This window comes from Mirounga angustirostris, unplaced genomic scaffold (genome assembly GCF_029215605.1).
Source record: "Mirounga angustirostris isolate CCGP_5_RB_7025 unplaced genomic scaffold, mMirAng1.0.hap1 SCAF_5, whole genome shotgun sequence".
NCBI classification, from domain to species: Eukaryota; Metazoa; Chordata; class Mammalia; order Carnivora; family Phocidae; genus Mirounga; species Mirounga angustirostris.
The window spans coordinates 70,900,372-70,912,447 of record NW_026991713.1 but is presented as its reverse complement, the minus strand read 5'-3'; the positions used below and the strand labels follow the sequence as shown (position 1 = coordinate 70,912,447).

At 35.4% G+C, this 12,076-nt stretch overlaps 1 protein-coding gene across 3 annotated transcripts in view; it reads left to right on the top strand.

Annotated features, from left to right (window-relative positions):
- Positions 1-10,422, top strand: part of CNTN1 (contactin 1) — a 359,783-nt gene extending 349,361 nt beyond the window's left edge. For all 3 annotated transcript variants that reach the window (XM_045873624.3, XM_045873625.3, XM_045873626.3), the window contains one exon: positions 8,134-10,422. In XM_045873624.3, the coding sequence (XP_045729580.1) occupies positions 8,134-8,210 (77 nt within the window). In that variant the 3' untranslated portion in view covers positions 8,211-10,422. The remainder of the gene's footprint in view (positions 1-8,133) is intronic.
- The last annotated feature ends 1,654 nt before the right edge of the window (positions 10,423-12,076 follow it).

Sequence of the window (12,076 nt, the reverse complement as noted above, 5' to 3'; positions counted from 1 at the left end):
GAGTTTGGCAAAATAAAATAGTCATTCAAAGTCCCCAGTCTTGGGGCGCCTGGGTGGCTCAGTTGGTTAAGCCACTGACTTTTGATTTTGGCTCAGGTCATGACCTCGGGGTCATGGGATCACCCAGCATTGGGCTCTGTGCTCAGTGGGGAGTCAGCTTGAGATTCTCTATTCTCCATCTCCTTCTGCCCTCCCCCTGCTCATACTCTCTCTCCCAAATAAATAAATAAATCTTTAAAAAAAAATCAAGTCCCAGTCTCTCTAACTTTAATCAAGTCTGAGAAAAACTAATTCTTGTGGTAGTTTAACGCATTCCACAAAGCCAGGGCTACCCATATAAGAATGTTCTAATAGCTATTTCCAAAGCCAAATGTAAAGATGATCTAACAAGCTGACTCTGGTTGTGAATTAATCACAAATAAAGAATTTGAATGCTATTTGTTAAAGGTTTTATACAAGTTGGAAAACAATAAACCCATGAAATCCATTATACACATGTTGCACATTTGGTAGAATGGGACCCATGTCTCCTCTGTCTCCTCTGTCTCACCCCAGGCTCAGTATATTCTTATGAAAAATTCATGAGGGGCACCTGGGTGGCTCAGTCGGTTAAGCGACAGACTTGGTTTTGGCTCAGGTCATGATCTCAGGGTCATGAGATCTAAACCACATCAGGCTCCATGCTCAGTGAGTCTGCTTGACATTCTCTTTCTCTCTCTCCTCCTGCCCCTCCCCCCACTCTCTAAATAAATTAATTAATTTAAAAATTCATGAAATAAGAATTGTTTTAATGAAAAAATTATATTTCATATTTCAAATTTACAATTATCAGACTTTTACTATGCATTTTTATCATTGTTTTTTTTTCACTTAATTAGCACAAATACCCTGCTATGTATTACACTTCCTATTTTGCAGATAAGGAAATGGAGGCTCTGAGTACTTAAGGACCTTGTGAGGGCAAATAAATTCAAATATATTCAAATAGGGCACTGAGGGCAAATATACTCAAGTAGAATTCTTTCTAATGTGGAGTCTCATGCTCTGGTGAAAACATCACCTTGCATTTCTAAAGAAGTAGGTAAGCTAATTTAAAAGATCCTCATAGTTATAGTCTCATCTTGCCCCCAAATCATATCAAAATTAGGTTATTTGCACATATCTTTGTTGATCAATAGGCAGTTAGAAGTTACTCTTATATTTCCCAGCAAAGAATTGGTCATCCAATTCCAACACAACTGGAAATGTGTGTTTCTTTCTCAAGAGGAAATTCATCCTGGCAATCTAGTGTTCTGACCTGGGAAGGGCCAGAGTCAACAGTAAGGAAAGAACACAACTGGCAGGATAAGCTGCCAGCAAACCGTGTCCCCCTGCCAAAAAAAAAAATCTTATTTTGCTTGGCGTATGGGTTTAAAACTGCCAAACAAGTAGGAGCAGTAAGATTAGTGGGTTGCATGAGTTTGAAAAAACCCATCAAAGCCACTATCACTTACATGATCAAACTTTTAATGTGTCTTTATAAACTAATATCAACTTTGATATTATAAATGAGGGGAAATATGTCAAATATGTTTGCAAATTTTATGGCTCAATGCTTGATATTCTTAAATATATTATGGTTTGCTTAGAATCATAGACTCATGACCATAGTAGGAAACTTAGGACTTATAATATTGAACCCTATCATTTTCCAGAAGGAAAATCCACATCCTTGACAAGTAAAATAGCCAAAGATCACACCATCCTCAGAGCCACATCTCAAGTCCAAATGTTATTTTGCCTAAAGCTATACAACTATTGACAGAATTGGAAGTAGGCCTTAGGCTGTCTTTCTCCTTCTCCACATAGCTTAGTATTTTCCAATCCAAAGGGACATAAAGAAATAAAATTATCAAAAGCAAAATAAGTAATCCGATATACATGGACACCATATAAAATAGATATCTAAAGAAAAGAAAATGAGGAAAAATATGTGGAAAAAGTCTGCTTCGTTTTATTTTCTGATTTCTCTTTTGTTCTTTTTTTTCCCAGAAACTCTTAAAACCAACTGGGTTAAATATCCATTACTTCATTTTGTCAAAGGCAGGTGTTAATGCTTATAATAATTGATTTAAGATTGAAACATGTCTCAACATTTTCCTCCAGAGACTGGAGCAAACCCAACTAACTACCTTTCTAAAAAGCCACCTCCTCTAATTTTAATAAGCACTAGACAATTTATAAAAATAATTTTGGTATATGGCCTAAAGGAAATTTTAACATTAACCTCACTGAATTGTAGGCATCATATTGCAAATTTTATGCCAGGTTTCAGGCAAGTAAAACTGTCCTGCTTTATAAGTTTTTCAGTTTTATACCTCAGCTCTACTCTAGATTCTCATTATTGATAGTGTTTAGACAAGGTGAAGAACAGGGTGGGAATCTGGGGGTGGTGGGGTAAGGGAATCATAAAAGAGGAAGAAAAAAAGATAGGGTGGAATTTCCAGAAATGAATCAACCAAAACCAAAATTTTCATGAAATCCCAATGTTCAAGACAAATTTTAAAATAATTTGCTTTTGCCTCAATGGCTTCACATTACTCAGGTGTTCAGTCCTGCAAGAAAATTGGATTGCTTAAATTTTGTTTTAATTATCTTTGTAAGAAAATTCATCCAGACTTTAAGTTACATTTCCTTATCTCAAAGTCAGAAACAGCTCTTCCTCCTTTAACCTTTGTTTTCACCCATTTCTGCCACATGATTTAAAAAATAAACATCATTTTCCAACATAATACAATAATCCAGTGGAGAAACAGATACAATTAAATAATTTACTAAAGGGTATATAGCTAGTAAAAGATAGATGGAGAATTCCCAATTGCTTAGGCTAACCAAAAACAAAACTCTTCACCACTACTTAACCAGACTAAATCCTTATGATTGTTTGAATTTGTAAAATGACAAACTCTTTCTTGGTCTTCCTGTACAAATAAATTAAGGTCAGAAATGGTGATCTTACATAGACCCAACCATAGTGATTTATTAAATTTCTTAGCTCATTCTTCATGTAATTATCACTGCTGCTGAAATTCCAGATCTTAGAGTAAATATAACCATACATATTTATGTACTCCACCCAACCCCCCCAAAAAAGTAGCTTCCAGGCTTACAGCATCTAATGCTACACCTATCCTGAGTGGCTTTCAATGATTACTCATAAGAATGGCTCCATTACCGTGACTAGTTTACAGAAATAAATGGTCCTTAAGTCTTCAATAGCTAAATAGATCACTTGCTTTTCTTATCTTGATTGGTCTCAAACAATTAGAAAAAAAAGTTGAGGAAGGCAAGTTAGAGAGGTGAGCAATTACCTGAAATATACTTTTCCAATTACCACAAAACACATTTTACAAAGTTATGGACAGAATGTTATTCTTGTGACATGTTTCTTGACAAAAAGCTTACATAGTCAACAAATTTAGGAGATAAGGATTATTCCCTTTTGCTTTTGGTGACTCAGTGTGCATTTGCACTTTTTAGTTGAAGTGTATTCTCAGTTTTTCTCAGAACTCTTGCTTTACTTCTTGATCCCCATAGCTCTTTCACTGGGGAAAGTACAAATCCTCCTGAGATCAAAATGAACATTGACTTTTTTCTGAAGTCCCCTTGCCTCCCTGGACACAGTGCTTGGTTAAGGGATGAGAACCAGTTCCAAGCTAGTTCTATCACAGAAATCCACTAATTCAGCCATAGTCATTGGTCTGGGGAGGGTGTGTGACCCAGACTCCACAAATCAGAATCTTTCCTTAAGAGTTTTCTCACTAGAGTTTGGGTAAAAAGATGTCATCTTTTTTTGCTCTTGAGAATATATGGCTGTGAGCTTGGAGCTCTTGTCTATCTTGAGGGGAATTCTGTCTGAGAATTTGAGACAATATGCAAAGGAAGAAGAGATGAAAGTCAGAAACATGGAAGACACAGGGGTTCGCGTCCCTGGTTGTAGTTGTGAAACCTAAACAGCCGAAGACCAAGCACAAACCAGACAAAAGCCTGATAGGTAGTCAGACTACCCGTACTTGACTGGATGCAGCAAGAAACAAGCCAGAGCAGTCGTGGAACACCACTCAAGTGGGAAACAGAAGCTTTTTACGTAAGGTTTGAGTTCCTGCTGAAGAATTTGGAAGGGGTTCTAAGGGAGGTAGCCATCAGTTCTGATCTGCCGTTTCTGAGGTTGACATAGGAGAAGCAGGGATTAACTAGGGTTGGGGGCCATCATGAAGGGAGGGTGGTTGAGCGACTGAGTATTCCCAGTAATAGATGGGAAGTAAAGCAGTCCTGGGCATCATGGGTAACACAGCACTAGCCACTCAATGAAGGGGTCGTTATGGCATTTTATAGCTGTGGCTTGACCTTGGAAGTATCTCGAGGTTAAGCTTACAGTTAGCATTATCTGTGTGTGTCACACTAACCTGAATAAAGACATGTGGCTTTGTTCTTTTTCCATCTGAGCTGATTTTTCACTCTCAGTCTCAGACAGACTTATACTCTTTCACTTCTCTAAACTTGCTGCTATCCCAGCAAGAGTTCTGTTGAACTCAACAAATTTCAACAGCAAACATCTACTGATATGCACCTAATACACTGAATTTATATTAAGCATGCCTCTAGGCAGTGGGGAATCAACCATCTTATCTTCCCTAAGCCAGAGCAAATGATAAGACTGAAAGACAAATTGGAGGATCTCTGGACAGAGCAGTAAAATAAATGCCTTTTTTTTAGAAAAAAGATTTTATTTTTAAGTCATCTCTACACCTAATGTAGGGCTTGAACTCACAACCCTGAGATCAAGAGTCATGTGCTCTACTGACTGAGCCAGACAGGAACCCCAATAAATGCCTTTTTGATACGTGGGGTTTTTTTTAAGTATTTATTTATTTATTTATTTATTTATTTATTTATTTATTTATTTATTTATTTATTTGAGAGAGAGAGAAGCAGACTCCCTGCTGAGTAGGAAGCCTGATGCGGGGCTCTATCTTAGGATCCAAAGATCATGACTTGAATTGAAGGCAGACGCTTAACTGACTGAGCCACCCAGGCGCTGATGCATCTTTTTAATATCATCTCTCTGATGGAGGGAAAAAATGATTTCCTGAGGAAAAGCATTAATGGGAATGGGTAATCCCCTTCCTTTCCCCAGGTCCCTAAAAGTTAGAGAGATTATGCGACAGAGAGAATCTAAAATGTAAAGAAATACCAAGGGTTCCACTACAAGTCAAGTGGTTTCCTTTGCTTTCTTCCTTAAAACCCCTTGTTCTACCCTTTTGCTATCTCTCCCATCTTCTGCTCCTAATCAGAAAAGGCTCAGGTCTTATAGCTGGAAGAATTATTGTAATATTATGAGTCAAGTACTCACTATGTACTGCACTTGGTCTTAGTCAACACAGCTGAAAATACAATTTGGATATATTCCTCCTCAGAATCTAGAGATATTAATAGTTGTGAACACAAAAAGTAACACCACAAGAAGAAACTTCTCTGTCTTATAGCATCATCAGCAGTAGCAATTTGGATTGGACCATGGTGTCCAAATTTAAGCATCAGAAAAGAGATTTGTATTTAAAACTGACTAGAATGGTTCTCTACTTATTGTAAAACTTGCAAAGATTGTTAAGTACTATTTAACTTTTAATTGGGATTTCCCTTCTCAATATATAACTCTCTCCAGCAGGAATCCTTCCTGAAAGAAATAATAAATCAGGGCAGTTTAGTTTAAAAAAATCAAGAAAATGCAATGAAAAAGATCTAGTACTCTAAATTGGCATTACCTTTGTTCTGATCGGGAAAAATGCTTCACAAGATTAATGACTTGTTCATGTTTGACATACAGTAAATATATGAAAGCAAAATATATGTTTACTGCATACCATATAATTACTGACATTATACTTGATAGCAGTATTATGATACACATTTTGTTAGATATAAAACCAATATATATTGAAATGCTTCAAGAATATAGGGATCCCACATTTAAAATGACTTTAAATAGTAATTCAGTCAGGTCTCTAATTTGTGCTTGGAATGTGAAAGAGAATTGAAGATGAAGACCACAATTACATAAGCGTGAGCCATTAGAGAAATTAAATATAACACACATAAACATGAAGAGTTTATTTAAAATAAATCAAATATCCTGATGTTGAAGGCACAAATTATGAAATTGTGTTTGGTTTTCATACTAACACCAAAACTTCAAAATGGCATCCATGATTGACTAAAACTTCTTTCTGCGGCCACCGTTTGTATGAGCCAACCCACATATCCAGGCAAGTACATGAACGTGTATCCATCCCTGATGTATTTTGTGGTCAGAGGACAGAGCAATGCACAGACCCTGCAGTCATTCTCAGACAAAGTCTTCAGGACAGACCATTTAACTTAGGTCAAACATTGAAAACTAATGTTTTTCTGTGTGATTGAGGTTTATTATTGGTCACCTTATTGGAATAAAATAACAGGTGGGCTGTGGCATATTTTAAAAATATCTGTGTAGAAAAATTGAATGAAAAACACTGTGTGAATGCAAAGATTCTCTTTGAAACAACTTAGGTGCTGTGCTTTCTCATATGTCATTAATTTTCCTTCTGTGCCTTTATAAGTGTGGAGTGGAGTGTCCTTATGCATTTCTAGAACTGGTCCTTTTCCAAAGCTGTCTACACAAAGTGGCAAAAGAGAGTATGGCCTTTGGAACCTGGCAGATCTGCGATGGAATCCTGGCTCTGCGCTCTACTGGCCATTGGCTTTGAGCAAGTCATTTTTACCTGGATCTGAGTTACCTAATCTATAAAATCAGGATAGTAAGACCTACCATCATAGGTTGTTGTGTTGGTGTCATAATATATATAAAAGGCCAGCCGAGTGTCTGTCTCATGACTATAGGACAGTAAGTAGTAGCTTCCATAGTCGCTGTCAGTGAAATAATTGCTATTCATGATGTGATTAGGCAGCAGCGGCGTTAATGCTCTCCCAGCAGCTACTTGACTTTTCTACCCTCACTGTGCTGCTTATTTCTTTATCTGGTTCTGATAATACTTCTCTTATGTTTTCCATGCAGCACTCAACACTGCACTAGGGCACTCGTGAGATACTGGTGTGCGGGTAGATAGGATCATCTTCCACCCGGTGGGGAACATGAATGTGCTTTTAATGACTAGGGATTCCAGAGAAATGCCCTGACTCTTCCTAATATAAGAGGAGTATTCCAAAGGGCTGTTGGGAGCCACTGTTAACACGGTAGATAATAAGGTTTTAAGGTTTCAAATTAACTTCTACAACTTGACACAAATCTATTATATTTATGAGCTGTTGGTTGTGTTTTTTAGCTCAGCATCCATTCCAACAGTGTATTCATTAAAGGTAGCCTAATAGATGTGGGGAGTGGAAAGGAACAGTGTGCCTTCTTGATCCCATTTTTTAGCCTTTTCTCAAGAATTCCAGTGTGGGCAGGACCTGCACCCATAAACTTGACCAGAGGAGGAGCCCTTCTAGATATAATTAATAGCCCAAGATGTAATATAAGTCCATAGTACATTACATCGTATTTATTTTTAATTCATAACATAATATTTCAGGGCATTTTTTCCTTAGATAAAAATTTGAATAGATTATTTACTATTATCAACAACATATTCCTCAAATCATTGTAAGCACCTAAATGTCTTAAAACCATTGGGATATTAAATTATGTAAAATCTATCCAGTGTACCCGTGATATTTTTATACCAGGTAACATTATTACATCTTTTTATCTTATTTTTTAACAGCTTACATATGTGCTTTTTTCCCATTTGTTCGTTTGCTTATTTACATATGTTTCTTGACTTAACACCTTCTGGTAGGAAAACATAAACATTTGTGATTTTATCATAAATGATTTATAGAAACGTGTTATAGAAACAGCCACTTGCTCTCACACACGAAATTCTTGATCAAATGTTTTGTTTTCTTTAAATCACTGAAGTACAGAGAATTATTTTTTTAAAGGAACCTTTTGTTTTTTAGGCCTGCATACTCTGGCCTTCCCCAAAACAGGGTAAATGAGAAATAGTGCCATTCTCAATGAAATAATATGCACACTTTTGGTTTACTCTGCAGGTGTGTCCACCCTATCACCAAGTCTTCTCGGCTTACTGCTGCCTGCCCTTGGCATCATTGTCTACTTGGCAGTCTGAATGTGATGTGACAGTTGCTGTTCCCAGCCCAGCTCAGAGGACACCTTCATCCCTATGATGACTACAATTCCTTCCAATTCCTGTGGCTCCGCCCGAAGCCAAATAAATTACACTTTAACAAACTATCCAACTGATTTACAACACACGTTATGACTGAGGCATTCAGGAACACTTTCATCCAAAAGAATAAACTTTTAAATGGATATAAAATAATTTTTAACTCGTTCCAATATGCCTTATAAACCACTTAACCTGATTCTGTGACAGTTGCATGATTTAATCCAATGGGACAAGTTACAGTGTTCAATTCAATACTATAGGCTGTAGAGTGAAAGTAAAAAATCACCATACACAGGTGCTTTAAACTTAATAACAAGTTGTGAAATATCATAGAGGTTGAAATGTTGATCGTATGTGGTAAATGTAAGAGTAATACAGTCTCTTGTACTATTCTCTGTTTCGGGTCCTGCATATTTTTGAATGGCCCCTATCATTCATGACATTTTGAGTTGTCTTGACAAACGATAGAGTATAACTGAAACATTCTGACATAAATTCCATGACCAAATCATTTTACAGAATGAGTTAAAAGATTCTGAATATTGAAAACCAATTCTAGAACCTGTTATCAGTATTTTTATTTTGGAAGAAAGTAAATTCTAAATATTTGGCTTTCAGAATCAGTAATACTTTTAAGTTAGTTGTTTAGTAGTAAAGTTAACATACCATATGAAGATTTTTCTTTACTTTTATATTATATTCTGAAGTTATTTTATGCTTTTCTTGTCATCAATTTCAAACCTCAAAAATCACAGCTCTTATCTAGAGTATCATCCTATTGCTGTATTTATTCATATGTGGGATGATGAATTTTGAAAAGTAGAGTGCTTCCATTTTTTAATTGAGATGTGACAGTCTTTACACAGCTAGGAATAAATGACAGTTAAGTGAATATCAGTGTGATCTAATAATATTCTAGTATCTTTGTTTTTGTGCTTCATTTCTAAGTAAAACCTTTCATTATTGAAGGTATCAAGAAATCACCTGTTGGTTGGAAAAACTACAGTATACCTTATTTTTTTTTAATTTAGTTTTAAGCTCATTTCCCACTTCAATGCAATACTGAAAACTGGCTAAAAATACCAAATCAATATATTGCTAATGGTACTTTGAAAGTATGCATACTGGAAGGCCAGGGGAGACAAGTAATGTGTCTGTCCAGTGGTGTCTCCCAAGCGTTGGTGCTTTAGGTTTTCATAAGTTGTAAAAAGGAAGATGCACATTTCTTCATTCTCCATAGTGTGCAAGGAAATGTGTTTGAGTGTGGATGTGAAAGAAATGGAGTAATAAAGGATTAGCTGGCTCACAAAATAGTGCAATGTCTGATGATTCAGGAGGTATAATCCTATTTTATTAGCACAACCTTGCTAGCTAATTAGAGATAGAGTTTATCTTTTTAGAAAGGATACCTTATAGGTTCATAAAAAAAAATATTTACAGGAAGCAAAATAGATCTATTACACTTTACCCCCTTTCTTTAATTTGTATAATTTTTGTACTATATATCTATGTGTAAATGTTTAGAGCTTTCATTATGAAAATATCAATAAATATTTCATTAGTTTACATTCAACTCTTTGTTATAAAATGAAACTTTTTAAAAATAAGTGAAATGGATGATTTCCCAGTGGAAGTATGTCAACAGTCTTAAAATCATGACCAGATTTCATAAAATACTTAATTATTTGAAAAGGAAACAAAATCTCTTCATACTTTAGAGAAATGAATACTCTGTAAGCCTTCTGTACAAATGTTTGTGTTTTCATTGTTACACTTTGGGGTTTTCCTTTTGCAATGTGACCCATGTTGGGCATTTTTATATAATCGAGAACAACTAAATCTTTTGCCAAATGCATGCTCACCTTTTATTTTCTAATGTAGTGCAATAAAGAGCAAAACTGGCTAGATTTTGCATGAAATGGTTTGGAAAGATAAGAAGAAAACAGATTTTGGATGTTGGTTGTTTAATTTTAAATTTGTGACAGAGATAAGGTAGATTAAAATCTCTCATACACTGATAACGCAAGCTTTTCATCTCCTCATACAATTGTACAAATTTGACTGGGACCATCAGTTTTCAACTGTTGTCAAACTAACTAATGTATCATCTGCTTAAGACGCAAGACTCTTGATTAAACTTTATATAGATATAGACATATTTGTTGTTTCTTTGTATTTCAGGAAAGGTGATAGTAGTTTTATTTGATACTGATAAATATCGAATTGATTTTTTTAGTTATTTTTTATCATTTTTTCAATGGAGTAGTATAGGACTGTGCTTTGTCCTTTTTATGAATGAAAACAAATTATAAAGAAATAAATGTCTTACTGTTACCCAAGAAATAACAACTGTCCTTTCAATTTACCTAAAGTTTAAAATTCATTTTTAGAAGGTTTTCTTTATAAGTTCAATAAGACAGAATAAATATTACTTCTTAAGCAACAGTTACTTGTTTGAAAGGTTCTACAAAAAATATACACACAGACGTAAAGAGACACACACACAAGCTTGCGTGTGCGTGTATGTGCACACAAACCAGCGCTAGTTCATTGAAATAAGATTACCTGGTAGATAACTTCAATTTTGGAGATTTCAGTAAATATCACTCAATCTAATGCTAGACACTAAAGCAAGCTGCTAAATGCTCAAGAAGAAGAAGGAGGAAAAGGAAAAGGAGAAGGAGAAGCAGCTAGTTCAACCCTGAATGAGCTGGTATTCTAATAGAAGAATTCACATAAAAGCATGACTCTACAGACAGGTCTGGTACAGGTAAAGCCTTCTCTGAATCCTGATTTGGACTAAGCCCAAACTTCTGAATCCCAGGGCTCCCTGTGTTCTGCCTTACCATCTTCTGTGTCCTGATTATTATTTCTCATTAGCATTCTGACCTCCCTTCCTGTTTCATGAAACTTGCTTCCACCCTGGATCCTGGTTTCCCTTTTGGACCGTGACTCTGTTTCTTGACCCTAAGTATTAGATTACTTCCATTCTAATTTTTTTTTTTTTTTTGGTATTTGACCTTGGATTGACCCTAGCTCTAATTGCCCGGGCTTTGAGAGATCAAAGCTTCTTTCTGTGAGAGTGTTTTCCATATTAGTGGTTCTCAAACCTGGTTGCCCATCAGGATCACCTGGAGAATTTGAAAAAGTAAAATAGAGTCTCTGGGTCCCAGTCCAGACTTACCAAATCAGAATTTGGAAAGTGAGGAACAGGAATCTGTATCTTTTTAGGTTGTTCAGGAGTATCTGGTAGGGAGCCAGATTTGAGAATCAAAGATTTTTATGATTACTACAAACTACATTAACTGATATTTTTAACTCAGTCAACAAGATCAACATGATGTATACATACTTTAAGGATCTCTTAAGGAGAAAAAAAATACATTTTATTGGCTTGTCTAAAATGCTAATTTACTGATGACTGAATTTCTTATCTTTTAGTTACATATCTTAAGTATCAAAATGCTATACACTTTTAGTCTAATAAAACTATCCGTATTTATTTATATCTAAAATTCAGGTAGCAGACTGAAATGTACTTTAGAAGATTTCTTCTCTAAAGGAATGTGGATTGTCTTTACTCTTTTTTTTTCATGTCACTTGGTGACTTAATTAAATTTTAATACTTAATTTCCTGAGTCTATAATCTTCTGAAGGTTGTTAATAAAAAGATTGATGAAAACTGTCTCTTCCCCAGCTTGAACTTTTTTTTTTTTTCCAGAATAGAAACATAGTGGTTTTGGATGAGTTGACTTTAAAATTAGTTGATGGGAGGCCAAGATTAGGATTCTACATTTTTATAATAT